Source organism: Elephas maximus, chromosome 8 (assembly GCF_024166365.1).
Source record: "Elephas maximus indicus isolate mEleMax1 chromosome 8, mEleMax1 primary haplotype, whole genome shotgun sequence".
Taxonomy (NCBI): Eukaryota; Metazoa; Chordata; class Mammalia; order Proboscidea; family Elephantidae; genus Elephas; species Elephas maximus.
In genome coordinates this window covers 19,239,365-19,263,367 of record NC_064826.1, presented here as the reverse complement: position 1 = coordinate 19,263,367, position 24,003 = coordinate 19,239,365, and the positions used below count along the sequence as shown (strand labels likewise).

General features: G+C 39.5%; 1 protein-coding gene across 1 annotated transcript in view; it reads right to left on the bottom strand.

The window, feature by feature from the left end:
• COPG2 (COPI coat complex subunit gamma 2) overlaps positions 1 to 24,003 on the bottom strand; it is a 572,624-nt gene that overhangs the window by 455,439 nt on the left and 93,182 nt on the right. Inside the window, exons 6-9 of the mRNA XM_049894309.1 lie at positions 21,497 to 21,572; positions 16,798 to 16,890; positions 15,664 to 15,750; positions 13,968 to 14,125 (exon numbers count right to left, since the gene is read on the bottom strand). Coding sequence (XP_049750266.1) covers positions 13,968 to 14,125; positions 15,664 to 15,750; positions 16,798 to 16,890; positions 21,497 to 21,572 — 414 coding nt within the window. The remainder of the gene's footprint in view (positions 1 to 13,967; positions 14,126 to 15,663; positions 15,751 to 16,797; positions 16,891 to 21,496; positions 21,573 to 24,003) is intronic.

Here is a 24,003-nt window from a genome sequence, read left to right as displayed (position 1 = left end):
AGTGAAATAAGTCAGGAACAAAAGTATAAATATTGCATGAGACCACTATTATAAGAACTCAAGAAAAGGTTTAAGCAAAGAAAAATAAAGCATTCTTTGATAATTACAAGTACAGGGAGAGAGGAGGAAGAGAAATCACAGACTACATAATAGACAAGGGTCGACACTTCAGTGAAGGGAAGGACAACACACAGTACAAGGGACGTCAGCACAACTGGACCAAAGCAGTTTCCTAGACACATCCAAACACTTTGAGAGACACAGTAGCTGAGGCTGGGGCCTGGGGACCATAGTTTTGGGGGAGTCAATTGGCATAAAAATTTATAATGAAAATGTTCTACATCCCACTTTGGTGAGTAGCATTTCAGGTCTTAAAAGCTTGTGAGCAGCCATCCAAGATACATCTATTGGTCTCATCCTACTTGGAGCAAAGGAGAATGAAGAAAACCAAAGACACAAGGAAAATACTAGCCAAAAGGACCAAATGAACCAGAGACTCCACCAGCCTGAGAGTAAAAGAACTAGATGGTGCCCGGCTACCACCAATGATCGCCCTGACAGGGAAACAAGAGAGAGCCCCGGGACAGAGCATAAGAAAAATGTAGAACAGAATTCAAATTCATTTAAAAAGACCATACTCAATGGTCTGACAGAAACAGGAGGAACCCTTAAAACTAAGGCCCCCCACACTCCATAAACCCAGAACTGAAACCATTCCTGAAGCCCACTCTTCAAACAAAGATTAGATGGGAGTATAAAACAAAAAATAATACATGTGACGAACATGCATCTTAGCTCAATCAGATATATGAGACCACTTGGGCAGCTCCTGGCCAAAAGCAGGATGAGTAGGCAGGAAGGATCAGGAACTGGTCAAATGGACATAGGGAACGTGGGTGCGGTGGAGGGGGCAGGGGAGCATGTTGTCACATTGTGGGGACTGCAACCAATGTCACAAAACATATAAATTTTTGGATGAGAAATTAACTTGAGCTGTAAACATTCATTTAAAGCACAACTAAAAAAAAAAAAGCAGCAAATAGTCCCTGGGTGGTGCAAACAGTTAATTCGCTAGGTGCTAACTGAAAGGTTAGAAGTTCCAGTGTACCCAGAGACACCTTGGAAGAAAGACCTGGAAATATACTTCTCAAAAAAATCAGTCACCGAAAACCCTGTGGAGCACAGTTCTACTCTGACACATATGGGATTGCCATGAGTCAGAATTCATTCGACAGCAACCGGTATCTAACTCTCAGAGAAGCTAATAGGAGGCCCTACTCTCAATAGTCCCAACATGCTTTCCAATACCGTTGGATATTATGCTATAAAAATCACTAACATTAAATGAGAAAGAGAATACTTGTTTATAAATGAAAATTTTAATTGTACAATAAATATATTTACCTTTGAAAATTTAGAAACTAGAGATGATCTTTGACAATCATCCTCCACCTAGCCCCTCTTTCCTACTCTTCTTAATAATCACTGTAATACGTTTGTTATTTTATCTTTCCTGATCTTTTAAAAAATATCTGAACACTCACACACCTATACACACAGTAATAAAATGTATTTGATATGTAGTTATTTGCTGTATAGTTTGTAGAAATGGTGTTATATCTGTACATTTACTTCACCTTATCTTTTCATACAGCAATATGTTTTTGAGATAGAAGCATATGGATACATATAACTAATTTCTGCTAAATGTTTTATAGTATCTCATAATATAACTAAGCTTTGTGTTCAATCTTTTGTTGGATGAATGTTTAAGATATCTCTCAATATTTTGATGTTATAGATATTGCTGTAACTGACATCTTTGTAAAAGTTGGGAAAAACTCAAGCAGCCATTTCAATAGAGAGGATATCTAAACGGCTAATAAACAGAGAAAGGTTTTCAAACTCATTAGTGATTGGAAAATCACAAATTAAACCCACGATGATTCAGCAAGTGTGACAAAATAAGTGGAGAAAAATAGCCTTTTCATCAAATGGTACTCAGACAACTTGATATTCACATACAAAATAATGAAGTTGGACCCCCCCAGCTCACATTGTACATGAAAATGATATCAAAATGGATTGAAAATCAAATACAAGAGCTAAAACTATAAAACTCTTAGAAGCAAATATAGATGTAAATCTTCATGACCTTGGATTATGCAGATTTCTCGGGCATAACACCAAAAACATAAGCAACCAAAGAAAACAGACAAATCAGTCTTAATCAAAATTAAAAGATTTCTGTGCTTCCAAAGACACTACCAAGAAAGTGAAAAGACGACCCACAGAATGGAAGAGAAAATCTGCAAATCACGTGTCTCATAAAGGTCTACTATCCAAAATATATAAAGAACTCTTACAATTCAACAATAAAAAAATCTAATCTACAAAATGAACAAAAGATTCCAATAGGTATTTCTCCAAAGAAGATATACAAATGGCGAATAAGTACATGAAAAGAGGCTCAGTTTCATTAGTCATTAGGGACCTGTAAGTCAAAATCATAATGAGATACTTCTTCACAACCACTACAAAAAAAAAACCCAAACCCATTGCCATCGAGTCAATTCTGACTCACAGAAACCCTACAGGACAGAGTAGAACTGCCCCATAGGGTTTCCAAGGAGCACCTGGTGGATTCAAACTGCTGACCTTTTAGTTAGCAGCTGTAGCACTTAACCACTACGCTACCAGCGTTTCCTCACAACCACTAGGATGGCTATAATAAAAAGGAGATGGGGGGCAGCACCAAGATGGAGAAGTAGTTAGAAGCTTCCTGTGGTCCCTCTTACAACAAAGACCAAAAAAAACAAGTGAATCGATTATACATGACAAGCTTGGAGCCCTGAACATCAAAGGCAAAGTTGAGGACTCGGACTGAGTAGCAGGGGGAGAAAGAAACAGTTCAGAAGCAGCAAGGAGCTGCCAGACCTGACCTGGTGGGAACAGGCACCCCCCAGGCTGATTCCACTGCCATGAGCACAGTCAGGCAAGCAGAAGCATTCAAGACACCTTTTCCACACTGGGAGAAGTCAAACGGTGGAGAGTCTGCTCAACTCTCCAGAACAAGCGAGAAGCGGCCTTCAATCGGCAAACAATAAGTACCTGCATTTAACCTACCATGATACAAAAATACCCTTCAGGAAAGACCTCTCTTCCACTAACCTGCTCCCTGCCCATTCTGCAATGGGTCACAGCTGGCTGCATCCCCTGGGCCAGAAGAAGGACCCTGCAATTGATCTGAGCCATTCTCCTGGCCTTAGAAGGGAGCAAATTAACAAACAGGAAAAAAATAATCACCCAGGTCCCCTAAGCAGGGAGCTCAGGGCAGAAACAGCTCCTTTGCCTAGACACAGGAATAAGAAGGGGTCTGTGGGCTTTGAATGCCTTTCACCCTGGCATAGATCTTTGTGGGCCCATTTCAAAACTGCAGGCCCTCATTAGCACAGTACAACAGGGTCTATACTGGAACCCTAACTTCAACTGTTTCAGCTATATGGTGGAGAGGTAGGTTCATGAAATTTGACACCACTCTGCCTATTAAGCAGGGTCCAAACATACCCACATCAGGGGCCTGAGGGCTGGTGGCTCCACCCCCAATACCTAGCCACCCACAACAGGGGTCCAAGAATATGTGGTGCCTCTGAGTCCTTACAACTAGCAGCACTGGGTGCCCATAGTACAGATGCAAAACCCACCCACCTATGTGCTCTAGGGAACAGAGATATGCTATCCTCACAGACACTCAGGGATGGCTGTCAGCCCCTGCCTTGCTCAGTGCGTGACCCCCTACTGCAGCCAGATACCTGTGCCTAAACCAAGCAGCCCGACTCATCTAAAACTACGTGAAAGCCTGCACCAAATGCTTGGTGACTGACTACCTGGAATACCTGAGCTGAATCCATACAAGAAAAGTGAATGGACTCCTGGGCTCATATACCTAGTAACTGCTCTAACCACCTGATGACAGGATGTTAGAGCCTCAAAGGCACCAGTAACCAAACTAGCTCACTCAAGCAGCCTATTTGGGCATATCAAAACAAAACAACAACAAGAAGCTAGGACACAGTAAGGAAACAAAATTAATAAATACAATAATTTATTGACGCCTCACAGACAATAGTCGACATCAAATCACAGAAAGAAGCATACCATGATGGCTTCAGCAAGCTCCCAAAACAAAGAATCAAGGAATCTTCCAGATGAAGAGAATTTCCTGGAATTATCGGAGGTAGAATACAAAAGATTAACATACAGAACTCTTCAAGAGATCAGAAAGGAGATCAGGCAAAATGCAGAACAAATCAAGTGGCAACAGACAAAGCATTAGAGGAACCTAAACATACTAGACAAGGGCATAATGACAAATTTAATGTGCTGCAAGAATCCATAGAGAGACACCAAACAGAATTTCAGAAGATTAACAATAAAATTTCAGAATTAGACAATTCAGTAGAAAGTCATAAAAGGAGAATTGAGGAATTGCAAGTCAGAATTACTGAGATTGAAGATAACGCACTTGGCACCAACACATTTGAGGAAAAATCAGATACAGGAGTTTAAAAAAAATTAAGAACCCCTAAGGATTATGTGGGACTCTATCAAGAGGAATAACCTACGAGTAATTGGAATACAAGAAAGGGGTGGATAACAGAAAATACAGAGAGAATTGGTGAAGATTTCTTGGCAGAAAACTTCCCTGATATTGTGAAAGATGAGATGATATCTTTCTAAGATGCTCATGGAACTCCACACAAGGCAGATCCCGAAAGAAAGTCACGAAGACATATTATAATCAAAGTTGCCAAAACCAAAGATAAAGACAGAATTTTAAAAGCAGCAAAGGATAAACAAAAAGGCACCTACAAAGGAGGGTCAATAAGACTAAGCTCAGACTACTCAGCAGAAGCCATACAGGCAAGAGGGCAATGGGATAACATATACAAAGCCTTGATGGAAAAAAATTACCAACGAAGAATAATGTATCCAGCAAAACCATCTCTCAATTATGATGGAAAAATTATGACATTTCCAGACAAACAGAAGTTTAGGGAATTTATAAAAACCAAACTAAAATTACAAGAAATACTAAAGGGAGTCCTCCTGTTAGAAAGTCAGTAACATCAGATAACAATCCCAAAACTAGAATGCAGGACATATCAACCGAGATAGGGAAAGCTCAAAAATAAATCAAAGCTAAAATGCTCAAAACAGGGAAACAGAGACCTCATTATGTAAAAAATGACAACATCAAAACAAAAAAGATGGACTAAAAAAATGTAGCCACAGACCTTTCATACAAAGAGGAAGTCAAGGCGATACAAAGAAATAAAAGATTGGTTTAAACTTAGAAAAACAGGGGTAAATATTAAGGTAACCACAAACGAAACTAACAATCCTACACATCAAAATAAAAAACAAGAAAAACTTAAAGACTCAGCAAATACAAAAGCAACAACAATGAAAAAGATGAAAAGAAAATATATAAAGAAAAACAACTCAGCACAGAAGATTAAGTGGAACAAAGGAACTGTCAACAAGACCAAAAAAAGACATCAAAATGACGGCACTGAACTCATAAAAAAAAAAAAAAAATACTTATCAATAATTACACTTAATGTAAATGAACTAAATGCACCAGTGGAGACACAGGGACTGGCAGAATGGATAAAAAACACAATCCATCTATACGCTGCCTACAAGAGATACACCTTAGACTTAAAGACACAAACTAAAACTCAAAGGATGGAAAAAAATATGTCAAGCAAACAACAATCAAAAAAGAGCAGGAGTGGCAATATTAATTTTGGACAAAATAGACTTTAAAGTAAAATCCACCACAAAGGATAAGGAAGGACACTACATAATGATTAAAGGGTCAATACACCAGGAGAACATAATCATAATAAACATTTAGGCACTCAATGACAGGGCTCCAAAATGTGTAAAACAAACTCTAACGGAATTGAAAAGGGAGATAGACAGCTCCACAATAATAGTAGAAGACTTCAGCACACCACTTTCAGTGAAGGACAGAACATCCAGAAGGAAGCTCAATAAAAACACGGAAGGTCTAAATGCCACAATCAACAAACTTGACCTCACAGACATATACAGAACATTCCACCCAAAAGCAGCCAAGTATACTTTCTTTTCCAATGCACGTGGAACTTTCTCCAGGGTAGACCACATATTAGGCCATAAAGCAAGCCTTAAAAGAACCCAAAGCACTGAAATATTATAAAGCATCTTTTCTGACCATAAAGCCATAAAAGTAGAAATCAGTAACAGAATAAGCAAGGGAAAAAAAAAAAAAAATCAAGCATATGGAAGCTGAACAACACCTTACTCAAAAAGTATTGGATTATAGAAGAAATTAAGGATGGAATAAAGAAATTCATAGAATGAAATGAGAAAGAAAACACAAACTACCAGAAGCTTTGAGATGCAGCAAAAGCAGTGCTCAGAGGTCAATTTATACCAATAAATGCACACAGCCAAAAAGAAGAAAGGGACAAAAACAAAGAATTAACCCTACAACTCGAATAAATGGAAAGAGAACCGCAAAAGAAGCCTTCAGGCACCAGCAGAAAGCAAATAATAAAAATTAGAGCATAATTAAATGAAACAGATAATAGAAAACCATTCAAAAGAGTTAACAAGACCAAAGCTGGTATCAGGAAAATCGATAAACCACTGGCCAAACTGACAAAAGAAACACAGGACAGGAAGCAAATAACCCGAATAAGAAATGAGATGGGCGATATGACAAAAGATCCAACCAAAATTAAAAGAATCACAACAGAATACTATAAAAATTACAGACCAATATCCCTCATGAACTTTGACCCAAAAATCCTCAACAAAATTCTAGCCAATAGAATTCAACAATGTATCGAAAAAATAATTCATCATGACCAAGTGGGATTCATACCAGATATACAGGGATGGTTTAACATTAGAAAAACATTCAATGTAATCCGTCACATAAATAAAACAAAAGACAAGAACCACATGACCTTATCAATTGATGCAGAAAACACATTTTTCAAAGTCCAACACCCATTCATGATAAAAACTTTCGGCAAAATAGGAATAGAAGTAAAATTCCTCTACATAATAAAGAGCATTTATACAAAGCCAACAGCCAACATCATCCTAAATGGAGAGAGTCTGAAAACATTCTCCTTGGGAACAAGAACCAGGCATGGATGCCCTTTATCACCACTCTTATTCAGCGTAGTGCTGGAGGTCCTAGCCAGAGCAATTAGGCTAGAAAAAGAAATAAAGGGCATCCAAATCAGTAAGGAAGAGGTGAAAGTACCTCTATTTGCAGATGATATGACCTTATACACAGAAAACCCTAAAGAATACACAAGAAAACTACTGGAACTTATAGACAATTTCAGTAAAGCATCAGGATACAAGATAAACATACAAAAATCAGGTGGATTCCTCTACATCAACAAAAAGAATGTCAAAGAAGAAATCACCAAATCAATGCCACTTACAATAGCCCCAAGAAGATAAAATACTAAGGAATAAATCTAACCAGAGACGTAAAAGACCTATACGAAGAAAACTACAAGACACTACTGCAAGAAACCAAAAGAGACCTACGGAAGTGGAAAAATAACACCTTGCTCATGGATAGGAAGACTCAACATTGTGAAAATATCTGTTCTACCCAAAGCGATCTACAGATACAATGCAATCCCAATCCAAATTCCAATGGCAGTTTTTAATGAGATGGAGAAACAAATCACCAAATTCATATGGAGAGGGAAGAGGGCCTGCATGAGTAAAGCATTAGTGAAAAAGAAGAACAAAGTGGGAGGCCTCATACTACCTGATTTTAGAACATATTATACTGCAACGGTAGTCAAAACAGCCTGGTACTGGTACGACAGATACATACACCAATGGAACACCACTGAGAATCCAGATGAAAATTCACCCACTTATGAGGAGCTGATATTCGACAAAGACTCAAAGTCTGTTAACTGGGGCAAAGAAGACAGTCTCTTTAACAAATGGTGCTGGTATAACTGAACATCCATCTGTAAAAAAATGAAACGAGACCCATACCTCATACCATGTACAAAAACTAACTCAAAATGGATCAAAGATCTAAATATAAAACCTAAAAAGAGAAAGATCATAGAAGAAAAAGTAAGGACAATGCTAGGAGCCCTAATACATGGCATAAACAGTATACAAAACATGACTAACAATGCACAAACGCCAGAAGAGAAACTAGATAACTGGGAGCTCCTAAAAATCAAACTCCTATGCTCATCCAAAGACTTCACCAAAAAGATTACTTATGGATTGGGAAAAAGTTTTTAGCTATGACATTGCCGCTCAGTGTCTGATCTCTAAAATTTACATGATGCTGCAAAAACTCAACCACAGTAAAACAAATAACTCAATTAAAAAATGGGCAAAGGATATGAAGAGGCACTTCACCAAAGAGGACATTCAGGCAACTAAGAGATACATGAGGAAATGCTCAGGATCGTTAGCCATTAGAAAAATGCAAATCAAAACTACCATGAGATTCCATCTCACCCCAACAAGGCTGGCATTAATCCAAAAAACACAAAATAATAAATGTTGGAGAGGTTGTGGAGACACTGGAACACTTATACACTGAGGTTGGGAATGTAAAATGGTATAACCACTTTGGAAATTGATTTGGGGCTTCCTTAAAAAGCTAGAAATAGAAATACCATATGATCCAGCAATTCCACTCCTTGGAATATATCTTAGAGAAATAAGAGCCCTCACACAAACAGATATATGCACGCTCATGTTCACTGCAGCACTGTATACAACAGGAAAAGGTGGAAGCAACCAATGTGCCCATCAACAGAAGAATGGATAAATAAATTCTGGTATATTCCCACAGAATACTACACAATGATTAAGAACAACAATAAATTCATGAAACATAACATGGAGGAATCTGGAAGGCATCATGCTGAGTGAAATTAGTCAGTTGCAAAAGGACAAATATTGTATGAGACTAAAACGAAAAAAAAAATGCACTGCCTCGAGTCAATTCTGACTCATAGTGACCCTGTATGAGACCACTGTTATAAAAACTCTAAAGTTTAAACACAGAAGAAAATATTCTTTGATGGTTATGAGGGTGGAGAGGAAGGGAGAGGGATATTCACTAACTAGATAGTAGACAAGAATTACTTTAGGTGAAGGGAAGGGCAACACACAACACAGGGAAAGTCAACACAACTGGACTAAACCAAAAGCAAAGACGTTTCCTGAAAACAACCAAATGCTTCGAAAGCCAGAGTAGCACGGATGGGGGTCTGGGGACCACGGTTTCAGGGGACATCTAAGTCAATAGGCATAACAAAATGTACTAAGAAAACGTTCTGCATCCCACTTTGGTGAGAGGCATCTGGGGTCTTAAACACTAGCAAGCAGCCATCTAAGATGCATCAATTGGTCTCACCCTACCTGGAGCACAGAAGAATAAAGAACCCCAAAGACATATGGTAAAGGTGATCCCAAGAGACAGAAAGGGCCACAGAAACCAGAGACCCCATCAGCCTGAGACCAGAAGAACTAGATGGTGCCTGGCTACCACCGATCACTGTCCTGACAGGGAACACAACAGAGAATCTCTGATAGAGCAGGAGAACAGTGGGATGCAGAGCTCAAATTCTCATAAAAAGACTAGGCTTAAGGGCCTGACTGAGACTGGAGGGACCCTGAAGGTCATGATCCCCAGACCTTTTGTTAGCCCAAGATTGGAACCATTCCCAAAGCCAACTCTCCAGACAGGGACTGGACTGGGCTACAAGATAGACAATGATACTAGTGAGGGGAGAACTTCTTGGCTCAAGTAGACACATGAGATTAAGTGGGCAACTCCTATCTGGTGGTGAAATGAGAAGGAACAGGGGGACAGAAGCTGCTTGAATGGACACAGGGAATACAGGGTGTAGAGGAGGAATGTACTGTCTCATTAGGAGGAGAACAGCTAGGAGTATACAGCAAGGTGTGTGTAAGTTTTTGTATGAGAGACTGACTTATTTGTAAACTTTTACCTAAAGCACAATCAGTCAATGAAATAAGACCTATAACTCACACCATGCACAAAAACTAACTCAAAACAGATCAAAGACCTAAATATAAAATCTAAAAATGGCATACACAGTATACAAAACATTACTAACAATGCACAAACACTAGAAGAGAAACTAGATAATGGGAGCTCCTAAAAAGCAAACAATTATGCTCACTCAAAGAGTTCACCTAAAGAGTAAAAAGGCAACCTAGAGGCTAGGAAAAAAATTTTGGCTACGGCAAATCCGATCAGCATCTAAACTCTAAAATCTACGTGATACTGCAAAAACTCAACAATAAAAAAACAAATAATTCAATTAAAAAATGGGCAAAGGATATGAACAGGCACTTCACCAATGAAGACATTCAGGTGGCTAGGAGATACATGAGGAAATGCTCATGATTGTTAGCCATTAAAAAAAAAAAATTTTTTTAGAGAAATGCAAATCAAAACTACAATGAGATAGCATCTGACCCCAACAAGGCCGGCATTAATGCAAAACACACAAAACAATAAATGTTGGAGAGGCTGTGGAGAGACTGGAACACATACACTGTTGGTGGGAATGTAAAAGGGTACAACGGCTTTGGAAATCGATTTGGCACCTCCTTAAAAAGCTAGAAATAGAAGTACCATATAACGTAGCAATTCCACTCCTTGAAATATGTCCTAGAAAAATAAGAGCCTTCACACTAATAGATATATGCACATCCATGTTCACTGCAGCAGTGTTTAAAATAGCAAAAAAGATGGTAGCAACCAAGATGCTCATCAGTGGATGAATGGAAAATCAAATTATGGTATACTGACACAATGGAATGCTCAAAACAATAAAGAACAACGATGAATCTGTGAAACATCCCATAACATGGGTGAATCTTTTAGGCACTATGTTGAGTGAAATTAGTCAGTCGCAAAAAGACAAATATTGTATGAGACCATTATCATAAGAACTCAAGAAAAGGTTTAAACACAGAAGAAAACATTCTTTGATTGTTACGAGTGTGGGAGGGAGGGAGAGGGGTATTTACTAATTAAAGAGTGAAAAAAAAAATTAAACAGTAGACAAGAATTATTTTAGGTGAAGGGAAGGATAACACACAATACAGGGGAAATCAGCACAACTGGACTAATCCAAAAGCTAAGAAGTTTTCCGAATACAACCAAGGACTTTGAGAGACAGAGTAGCAGGGGTGGCCGTATGGGGACCATGGTTTCAGGGGACATCTAGGTCAACTGGCATAACAAAGTGTATTAAGAAAATATTCTGCATCTCACTTTGGTGAGTGGCATCTGTGGTCTTAAAAGCTAGCAAACAGCCAACTGAGATGCATCAATTGGTCTCAACCCACCTGGAGCAAAGGAGAATGAAGAATACTAAAGACACAAGGAAAATTCGACCCCAAGAGACAGAAAGGACCACATAAATCAGAGACTCCATCAGTCCAAGACTGGAAGAACTAGATGGTGCCCAGCTACCAACAATGACTGCCCTGACAGGGAACATAAGAGAAAATCCCTGATGGGCCAGGAGAAAAGTGGGATGCAGGCCTCAAATTCTATTGAAAAAACCAGACTAAATGGTCTAAGAGTAGAGGGACCCCAGAGGTCATGGCCCCCAGACTCTCTGTTAGTCCAAAACTAAAACCATTCTCGAAGCCAACTCTTCAGATAAAGATTATTCTGAACTGGAAGATAAAAAATGATACTGGTGAAAAGCGTGCTTCTTAAGTCAAGTAGACACATGAGACTGTGTGCGCAGCTCCTGTCTGGAGGCGAGATGAGAAGGCAGAGGGGACAGGAGCTGGTTGAATGGACACGGGAAATACAGGGTATAGAGAAGGAGTGTACTGTCACATTGCAGAGAGAGCAACTAGTGTCACCTAACAATGTGTGTATAAGTTTTTGTATGAGAAACTGACGTGAACTGTAAACTTTAACTTAAAGCACGATTAAAAAAAAAAAAGAGAGAAAAAAGTATTAGCGAGGATGTGGAGAGTTTGGAAGCCTCATACATTGCTGGTTGTTGTCATTATTTGCCATTGAATTGATTCTAACTCATATGCAACCCCACGTCGCTGGTAGGAATGTAAAATGGACAGCCACTACGGAAAACAGTTTGGCAGCTCCACAAAAGGTTAAACATAGAGTTACCATATGAGCCAGCAATTCCCCTCCTAAGCATATACCCATAAGAACTGAAAGTATATGTTAACATAAAACTTATACATTACTTTGTTCATCAAAGGACTTTATCAACAAAGTGAAGACACAACCTACAGACTGGGGGAAAATCCAGGAACCATATATCCAATAAGGACCTAACATCCAAAATAAATAAAAAACTTCTACAACTTAACAACAAAAAGACAAACAACCCAATGAAAAAATGGGCAAAAGACTTGAACAGACAATTCACAAAAGAGGATATCCAAATGGCGAACAAGCACACGAGAAGATGCTGTGTGTCATTAGCCATTAACTCGTTGCCGATTCTGACTCATAATAGACCTACAGGACAGAGTAGAACTGCCCCATAGGGTTTCCAAGGCTGTAATCTTTATAGAAGCAGACTCTCACATCTTTCTCTAGAAGAGCAGCTGGTGGGTTTGAACCCTTGACCTTTCCATGCCACCAGGGCTCCTTCATTAACCATTAATGGTGATGCAAATCAAAACCACAACAAGATACCACCTTACCCCTCATTAGAATGGTAATGATCAAAAACAAACAAACAAAAAACGAAGACAACAGGTGTTGGCAATACTACCCATGCTGTGCCAATAATGAGATTAATGTGTATACAATAATTAGATTAAAATGTATACTTGCTCCACCACTTGCCACCTATGTGACAATTTACTTAGCTCCACGGAAACCTCGGTTTCCTCATCTACAAGAAGAAAATCTTTTAATATTATCTACCACTTATGAGTGTTCTGAGGACGAAATGAAAATAATGTTTGTATATTGCTAAGCACAGTGCCTGGCATAAAACACATACTCCGTAAATGTCAGATATTACTATTATGCGTTATGATGACAAAGATTCAAAAAAATTTACAGAGATGTACAGTGACATCTCTGAGAGCCGGAACTCGACGGGACTGCCTTGTTTTTCCAGGTTGTGCAAGTTCTCTGCGAGGTGCAGTCTTGTCACTTTTCTATCGCCTGTTTCAGTGGAAAATATTTGAGTTTTCCTTCTCTGACAGGTTTCTGCCTTACACAGGTTCTGGCTTTCACAGGTTTTACTGTATATATAATCAAATTTTTTTTACCTTTTTCTGTAAAGCTAATTAAACTCATATTTTTTGATTAATTCTGCATTATTTTACAGGCAAAGGGAAAGACAAGGAAAATCAAACTTCAGTCCTAGAGCCCTGTCAAAACCTGCAAAGAATAACGTACTCAGTTAAGAACATTCATGGTTAGAAGTCAGATGGCTGAGCTCTGGGCAGCAGATCTGCAAACAAGCAGCAGAATGATCCTGGGCAAATGATTAAACAAAGGACTTTAACATAAATAAAAGGGAAAGATTAGATGATTCCTCATATCCCTTCCAGCTTTCACATTTAATTATCTGAATATCACATCATCTACAGGTATTTTTTTTTTGCTTAAAAATTCAGTTCATAAGTTACTGCATTATTAGCAAATATAACCCATAAATATATACACCAGAGCATATATTAAGGTTAAAAAAAAAAAAAGTTACTTAAAACTCTGTAATCTTTTTATCTGAAAAACATCGAACTCATCTGTAAAATCAGCACTGCCCAAAATATATTCATGAAAGAAATAAACTCTGAGGTGTGTTGGCTTGCACTGAAAAATAATTCATGTTTAAGTGAGGACAGACACTTACCCCTCCTCAGTCTCTTTTAGTAAGCGACTAGCAATTCGGATCAGCATGCAGTAAGCAAACTGTGACTTTAGTCCAGATTTGGTAAACTTATTCAACATCTTAGAAACAGCGAGACGATCGCTCCTCCTAAGGTGATACAAGACCCCCAGTGCATGGTACTGAGGAACAAGAGAAGGAATAAAACACAGAAAGGTTACCAGAAACAGGACAAAACACATCTATGTGGAACTAGAGAAAAGATTTTTAATAAAAGAAAGCTAATTTTTAAGTCAAATGTACACAGAGTACCTTTTTCATATTGAACTAATAAGCATATGAAAGGCCAAAGTGCAGAGATGGGGATAAGTGTTTCTTATTTACCCCCAGAAACTGCAAATTCAGCCTGAACAAATGTTGAAGAGGTGGTATACAGCCAGAAGACAGCTCCAGTAAGCTGGACATTGCCCCATGCATGCTTAGTACAAAGGATCTCAGGCCCAAGGTTTTCGAAAAAAAAAAAAAAATTTTTTTTTTTTTTTTTTAAGGGGTAGTGGATAAGTGTCACGCCTGCTAACCAAAAGGACGGCAGTTCAAAGTTCGAATCCGCCAGGTGCTCCTTGGAAACTCTATGGGGCAGTTCTACTCTGTCCTATGGGGTCGCTATGAGTTGGAATGGACTCAACGGCACTGGGTTTTTACAGATCTCTTTTGGTGGCTTTAAATCACCTGTGGCCACCATAGTAGTTAAAGGATTAATCTCCTAAAGTAGGCTTAAGAAGGGTCATTATCATGGCACTTTGTGTAAAAACACAATGATTAGAGTTAGAAGATGAGAACGTCTTCCAAGGGAAAAATGAGTTGTAAGTTGGTTCTGACGTAAGTCGAAGACCCCAATTTTTTTTTTTTTTTAGTTTTCATTATTATTGGTTTTTATTATCAGTATCTTTATAAATCCAATCTTTATTTGTCTTTGGTGGTTGGAAACTTTACATACAGACTTACAGATATGATGACACCAGTGAAGTGTGCACTGCACCATTGTAAGCAGTACATATTACTAACGATAAAACACATAAAAAAAGGGTCAAAAGTGCAGTTCATCCTCACTTGAATACTCATACGTCAGGGACTACCTGTGCTCTGTTTCTAAACTGAATATGCTAGCATGAGATGTTGTAAATACTGCAAGAGGACAAAAATGCTCTCAAAGACAAATGGGGAAAGTTCCATAAACTTGCCAGTTAAGAATTTAATCTGGTTTCTTTTACTAAGGGACAGCCCAATGAATATAAAAAGATCTTTCTGAAAAATGGTTTCAAACTTTCACAAAGTAAAAAATGGCTCTTCACAGTGTTTATAATGTCTGTAATCAAGGCCTGAGAAGCTTGGAGTTAAACAACCCTTTACACAAATTGTTTTTCAAATAGAGGACTGAAATGTATTGTGAATGATCTTTGGAATGAACATCTAAACCTTCCCCTGAACATAAGAATTTTTCCTGCACATTCCCAAAGGGGGACATCTAGCTTCAGGAGCTATGGCAGTAATCATAATTAGTGGAATACCTACTTGAACATACGCACAGATAGGCTACTTACCACGACAAAGAATTTGCTTTTAGTTAATGCTCATCTGGGGAATCCAAAATTGATTTGAAAATACAGGCTTAAAGAAAGCTGATCCTGAGACATAAGGTAATGTGATTCAATGACAGTACCTGGACCATGATGTTATCACTTGAAGCAGCTTCCTGAGCTTCATTGATCCAACGCTTAACTATATCATAGCTTATCTTCATCATGTGCTAAGCACAGAAACAAAAAAACAAGAGAATATAATGCCTGGTCACCAGAAGTTTGGGAACATGAGTTAGTTTTCATTTCTAACTTTCAAAAGGAACAACTTTGTAGCTTTACAAGTCTATTTCACATCTCTACTCCTGGGGTAACTAATGAACCAGAAACACTCCAAGACCCCTTTGCAAAGGTGAATATATGTTTGTGGCCTGGGAAAGGTGTGTAAAAGGAAGTAAAGAGAGAGAACAAGAAGGGAATGGATAGTCGATAAAATGGTGCTTAATTATTGTTAATGTTATAGGTTTTACTTCCAGGGAACTTACCTGGAAGAAGGGAAGTCAGCACCAATATATTCCCCACTGTAAAACTACCAAATGTACTGCAGAATCAGGAACTCTTTTGTGAATGCAAATGCCCTACTGCATTCATTAATGCTACATTAATTTGTTGTCCTGCAGTAAATTCTGACTCATAGCGACCCTAGAGGAAACCGATAGGGTTTCCAAAGAGCAGCTTGTGGATTTGAACTGCTGACCTCTTCGGTTAGCAGTCAAGCTCCAATTTTAATCAAATACGGTATGACACATTTGAAGGATTAAATTTTGTTTTAGTGAAAAAGAGAAAAAAAGGGTATTACTAAAACGAAGATTGCTTCCAGGGAAGAAATTCAGAGGTAAGATAAAAGACTGCATAGAAGGGTACATGCAGACACAGGCACCAGGGAAAGCAGAGGGCAAAGAGGCAGGAGGTACAAGGGCGGGTCACAGAAGATTTAAGAAAACCAGATCCACCTTCATTTTCTTCCCTACCCCCTATCCTTGCCCTACCCTCTTTATCATGTGTACAATATAATTTTATGGTTCTCACAAAACATTTCAAACATGCGAATGCTTTTAACTGCCCGTTTCAATTGTTCAATGCTCTTCTGGGTAAAGAAACAGGGATGTATACATATTTTTTAAATGTTTCACTCGTGAAAGAACCATAGTGATACTCTGTTTTAGTAACTAAAAACTGTACCATGCATAAGAACCAGAAAGTTACCGCTCACTTACTAAGGAAGATACCAGGGCTGAACTGGATACGCTGGAGACTTTATCCACAATGGCCTGCTTCATGTATCTTTCAATGGCCTGCAACATTGATCCCTAATAACATTCACAAAGACAAAAGTGTTGAGGTAAAACATTTTCATGCAAAATTAATTCAAAATACAAAAACCAGTCATATATTTGTTTCTCTGAATATTTAGAATGCATTAAAAGGATTATCACTTAATGGAGTAATGACATTCCAGAGGGCTGAACAAAGACAAGAGTAGAAATTTCAACTGGGAACATTTCAGATTATATGTAAAGAAGAAAAACAACTGTTACAACAATGAAATAAACAGTCTCAAAGTGGAGAGGTCCAGTTTTCAGGAAATATACAAGTAGAAGCTGAATCTATCAGGGATGTTATAAAAGAAATTCCTAAATTTCATTAGTGGTTTCTTTTGATGTGAAGGACATATAATTTATATGGATCCCAAAGGGTCCTAGAATTCAAATTTAATCATCTTACATACATGAGAAATCAAATGTGTAATAAAATACTATAATGAGACCACAACATGAAATCCTAGAGGAATAAAGTCATTTTTCACTTTAAATGGGGGAAAAATTAGCACTGGGAAGGCAGTGGCAGATAAAGATGCATAAACAGAACAAAATCAACACTGAGGTGAAGAAAGAGTTGTACTGCTAGTACTGGCATGGTCAAGTCTTCTGCTACCACTTTAATGCTAACAACAATGGCAAAAACAACAGAGCAGCAAAAAATATTAAACCACTTCTACTACTCCTTCCAGAATCCAGACTTACCAAAAAACATTTCTATTTCATTTGATCCTGCTCAACCTTTGTTGTTGTTGTTAGCTGCTGTCGAGTCGGTTCCAACTCATAGCAACCCTGTGCACAACACAATGAAACACTGCCCCGTCCTCCGTCATCCTCACAATCGTTGTTATGCTTGAGCCCATTGTTGCAGCCACTGTGTCAATCCACCTTGTTGAGGGTCTTACTCTCTTCTGCTGACCCTGTACTCTGCCAAGCATGATGTCCTTCTCCAGGGACTGATCCCTCCTGACAACATGTCCAAAGTATGTAAGATGCAGTCTCGCCATCCTTGCCTCTAAGGAGCATTCTGGTTGTACTCCTCCTAAGACTGATTTGTTCGTTCTTTTGGCAGTCCATGGCATAGTCAATATTCTTCGCCAACAGCACAATTCAAAGGCATCAACTCTTCTTCGGTCTTCCTTATTCATTGTCCAGCTTTCACATGCACATAATGAGATTGAAAATACCATGGCTTGGGTCAGGCGCACCTTAGTTTTCAGGGTGACATCTTTGCCTTTCAACACTTTGAAGAGGTCCTTTGCAGCAGATTTGCCCAATGCAATGCGTCTTTTGATTTCTTGACTGCTGCTTCCATGGCTATTGATTGTGGATCCAAGTAAAATGAAATCCTTGACAACTTCAATCTTTTCTCTGTATGTCATGATGTTGCTCATTGGTCCAGTTGTGAGGATTTTTGTTTTCTTTATGTTGAGGTACAATCCATACTGAAGGCTGTGGTCTTTGATCTTCATCAGTAAGTACTTCAAGTCCTCTTCAGTTTCAGCAAGCAAGGTTGCATCATCTGCATAACACAGGTTGTTAATGAGTCTTCCTCCAGTCCTGATGCCCCGTTCTTCTTCATACAGTCCAGCTTCTCGCATTACTTGTTCAGCATACAGATTAAATAGGTATGGTGAAAGAATACAACTCTGACGCACACCTTTCCTGACTTGAAACCAATCAGCATCCCCTTGTTCTGTCCGAACAACTGCCTCCTGATCTGTGTAAAGGTTCCTCATGAGCACAATTAAGTGTCCTGGAATTCCCATTCTTTGCAGTGTTATCCAGAGTTTGTTATGATCCACACAAATGCCTTTGCATAATCAATAAAACACAGGTAAACATCCTTCTGGTATTCTCTGCTTTCAGCCAGGATCCATCTGGCATCAGCAATGATATCCCTGGTTCCATGTCCTCTTCTGAAACTGGCCTGAATTTCTGGCAGTTCCCTGTCGATATACTGCTGCGGCCATTTCTGAATGATCTTCAGCAGAATTTTGCTTGCGTGTGATATTAATGATATTGTTCTATAATTTCCACATTCAGTTGGATCACCTTTCTTGGGAATAGGCATAAATATGGACCTCTTCCAGTCACTTGGCCAGGAAGCTCTTTTCCGTATTTCTTGGCATAGACGAGTGAGCACCTCCAGCACTGCATCTGTTTGCTGAAACATCTCAATTGATATTCCATCAATTCCTGAAGCCTTGTCTTTCGCCAATGCCTTCAGAGCAGCTTGGACTTCGTGATCATATGCCACCTCTTGAAACGGTTGAATATCGACTAATTCTTTTTCATATAATGACTTTGTGTATTCTTTCCATCTTCTTTTGATGATTCCTGCATCATTTAATATTTTCGCCATGGAATCCTTCACTATTGCAACTCAAGGCTTGAATTTTTTCTTCAGTTCTTTCAGCTTGAGAAATGCCGAGCGTGTTCTTCCCTTTTGGTTTTCCATCTCCAGCTCTTTGCACATGTCATTATAATACTTTATTTCATCTTCTTGAGAGGCCCTTTGAAATCTTCTGTTCAGTTCTTTTACCTCATGAATTCTTCCTTTTGTTTTAGCTGCTCAACGCTCAAGAGCAAGTTTCAGAGTCTCCTCTGACATCCACCTTGGTCTTTTCTTTCTTCCCTGTCTTTTCAGTGACCTCTTGCTTTCTTCATGGATGATGTCCTTGATGTCATTCCACAACTCGTCTGGTCTTTGGTCACTTGTGTTCATTGCATCAAATCTATTCTTGAGATGGTCTCTAAATTCAGGTGGCATATATTCAAGGTCATATTTTGGCTCTTGTGGACTTGCTCTGATTTTCTTCAGTTTCAGCTTGAACTTGCGTATGAGCAATTGATGGTCTGTTCCACAGTCGGCCCCTGGCCTTGTTCTGACTGATGATATTGAGCTTTTCCATAGTCTCTTTCCACAGATGTAGTCAATTTGATTTCTGTGTCTTCCATCTGGTGAGGTCCATGTGCACAGTAGCCATTTATGTTGGTAAAAGAAGGCATTTGGCATGAAGAAGTCATTGGTCTTGCAAAATTCTATCATTTGATTGCTGGCATTGTTTCTATCACCAAGGCCATATTTTCCAACTATTGATGCTTCTTTGTTTCCAACTTTCGTGTTCCAATCACCAGTAATTATCAATGCATCTTGATTGCATGTTCAATCAATTTCAGACTGCAGCAGCTGATAAAAAATCTTCTATTTTTTCATCTTTGGCCCTAGTGGTTGGTGCGTAAATTTGAAAAACAGTCATATTAACTGGTCTTCCTTGTAGGCGTATGGATATTATCCTATCACTTACAGTGTTGTACTTCAGGATAGATCTTGAAACCTTCTTTTTGACAATGAATGCAACACCATTCCTCTTCAAGTTGTCATTCCCAGCATAGTAGACTATATGATTGTCTGATTCAAAATGGCCAATACCAGTCCATTTCAGCTCACTAATGCCTAGGATATCGATGTTTATGTGTTCCATTTCATTTTTGATGATTTCCAATTTTCCTAGATTCATACCTCGTACGTTCCAGGTTCCGATTATTAATGGATGTTTGCAGCTGTTTCTTCTCATTTAGAGTCATGCCACATCAGCAAATGAAGGTCCTGAAAGCTTTACTCCATCCACGTCATTAAGGTCGACTCTACTTTGGGTGCCTTCCAACCTGGGGGGCTCATCTTCCAGCACTATATCAGACAATGTTCCGCTGCTATTCATAAGGTTTTCACTGGCTAATGCTTTTCAGAAGTAGACTGCCGGGTCCTTCTTCCTAGTCTGTTTTAGTCTGGAAGCTCAGCTGAAACCTGGCCTCCATGGGTGACCCTGCTGGTATCTGAATACCGGTGGCATAGCTTCCAGCATCACAGCAACACACAAGCCCCCACAGTACGAGAAACTGACATACACGTGGGGGCTCAACCTTTAAAACTTGAGAAAACTGAAAACATACACATAAGATATATCCAAGCATGAATATAGGTGAGATATTCAATCTGTTCGGCCATGCCTAGTCTGCCCTTCCACTTCAACTTTTCTCACTCATAGCTCCTGGAGAGGGACTGCCTACCATGCTACATGGCCTCATCGCTCCTGAAACCAAAGCCTGGGGCCAGGTTAAACACCTGACTTGGACCGGGCTGGAAGGTGGCTAATCAGATTCCCTCTCTTACAAACTGGAACTAGAGGACCTGAGGCTGGTAAAGGCTAGATCACAACACTAACCATCTAAGAAATCTTGAGGTGGCATTCCTTAAGAGCTGTCCCACAACCTGCTCTGGTGTCTGGTTGTAAACTTTATCTCAAATTCTGAGAGATTTGTGTTCAATAATAAACTTTTTTTTAAGCTAAATTTGAATGAGTTTTTGTTTCCCACAAGCAATGAGTCACGACTATGACAACAGTCCATGAGGGCTAATGGAAATGGAGGAATGAGAATCTGGAAAAAATTTTTACAAAGCCAGAAGCCACGATGCCTTCCTGGAGGTCACATTTCTCACGTGCTGAAGATTCACATAGGCAGACTATGGCATCCTACTAAACCTACGAAAACACAGTATTCCCCTTCAACACCTCAGAAAACCAAAACTCACATCAGTGATCCTGCAGAGAGCCCGGATGGCTGGGCCTCGGTACACATCTTCCTTTCCAGTCATGTCCTTAGTCAGACTAAGAAAAATAAAATCAGTTAACGTTAAATCAATTAAAGTCTTCTCTTCCTCTGAGTTCACTCTTAGCTAAGTCCCAATTGTCCCCATAATTATCATAATGCAGCAATTCAACAGATACTTACTGAGCATCTTGTACAAGGCACAGTTCTAAACCTTAAGGAATGTAATGGTGAACAAAACAAAGTCCCCTGCCTTCATGGAACTTATATTCTAGTGGGAGGAGAGTGATAACAATTACATTAAAAATGTATATATGTATATGGACATACACATAATATATATATAGTTATTTTTTAGGTGCTGTCAAGTTGATTTTCAGCTCATAGCAACCCCATGTAACAGCAGAACTGCCCCACAGGGTTTTTAAGGGTGTAATCTTTATGGGAGCAGATAGCCAGGTCTTTTTTTTTGTAGGGCCACTGGGTGGGTTTGAATCACTGACCTTTTGGTTAGCAGCTGAGTACATAACCACTGTACCACCATATATGTAGTGTTAGATACGGATAACTGGCATGAAAAAATAAAATCGCTCAAGAGTATAGAGATCCCTAGGATGAAATCCCCCTCCTCCTCCAAAAAAAGGAAAGAAAATCCCTAAACTTCAATCAGACCAGACCTAATTCTTTTTTAAAAATTCAACTAATGTGATTAACTCATGGAGTATCTCCATCTCTCAGGCATGGCTTTCTAAAATGAGAATCATCAATGGCTTCAAAATATTCAGAAAGGTGTAAAATGAAAAGTATAAGCCTTGCCTCACCTACCTACCCTTTAGTGCCACTCAACTAGTGATAACCATTGTGAACAGCTTCTTATGATTTCTTAAGGCGTTTATAAAAATATATACAACCAGGCAGGGCCAAGATGGAAGACTTGCCAGACGCTTCCTGTGCTCCCTCTTACAATAAAGACCCGAAAAAATAAGTGAATCGATTATATATGACAATCTAGAAGCCCTGAACATCAAAGGCAAAGCTGAGGAATCAAACCGAGCAGCATGAGGAGGGAGAGAGGGTTCAGAAGCAGCGAAGAGTTGCCAGGCCTGACCTGGTGGGAACCGGCACCCTACAGGCCAGATTTGATGGCACAAGCATGGTAAGGCAAGCAGGGGCATTTGGGACATGTTTTCCACGTTGGGAGAGACCGAGCAGCTGAGAGTTCACTGACGTCTCCAGAACCAGCGAAAAGTGGTGCACAAAAGATATGTACTTGCACCTCATCAACAGTGTGGAGCAAAAAACACCCCTTTGGGAAAAAAATCTCTCCCATTTACCTGACTCCTCCCCACTCTGGACCGGTCCAGAGTCAGCTTCAGTGACAGCCACTTTCCCTGGGCCAGAAGTAGGACCTGTCACATGCCCTGAGCCATTCTCCCAGCTTTGGAGGAGGAACAAATTAACAAACAGGGAAAAAATAATTTGCCAGGTCCTATGAACCAGGAACTCATGGCAGAAACCGGTCCTTTGCCTAGGCACAGGCATAAGGGGTACCAGGACTTTGAATGCTTTTCAACCCTGCATAGAACTGTGGGGGCCCATTTCAACAGTGTAGGCCCTCATTAGTACAGTACGACAGAGTATATACCTGAAATCTAACCTCAACTGTTTCAGCTGTATTGTGGAAAGGTAGGTTCGTGACATTTGACAATACTCGGCCTATTAAGAAGGATCCCCACCTACCCACATCAGGGGCCTCAGGGCTGGTGGCTCCACCTATGCCACCTAGCCACCCACAATGGGGGGCCAGAGACAAGTGGTGCCTCCCAGTCCTTACAGCCAACATCATTGGGTGCCCATAATCTGACCGCAAAACCCACCTACTCATGCACTCTAGGGAACAGGAACATGCTTTCCTCACATACTCTCAGGGGAGATTGTCAGCCCTCTGCCTTGTTCAGTGCATGATCCACTACTGCAGTGAGGTACCTGTGCCAACACCAATGACCCCCAGTTGTTTAAGACTCTAGGTGAGAGCATGCACCACACACCTGGTGACCAACTACCTGGACACCTCAGCTGAATCCATACAAGAAAAGTAAATGGACTCCTGGGATCATATACTTAGTGACAGCTCTAACCACCTGATGCCAAGATGTTACAGCTTCAAAGGCACCAACAACAAACTAGCTTACTCAAGCAGCCTATTTGGGCATATCAAAACAAAATGCTAGGACACAGTAAGTAAACATAAAATAAGTAAATACGATGACTTATTCATGGCTCAGAGACAACAGTCAATATCAAATCACATAAAGAGGCAGAACATAACAGCTTCAGCAAGTTCCCAAAACAAAAAATCTTCCAGACCAAGAGAATTTCCTGGAATCACCGAAGGTAGAACACAAAATATTAACATACAGAACTCTTCAAGAGATCAGGAAGATCTGGCAAAACACAGAACAAGATAAGCACCACACAGACAAAGCATTA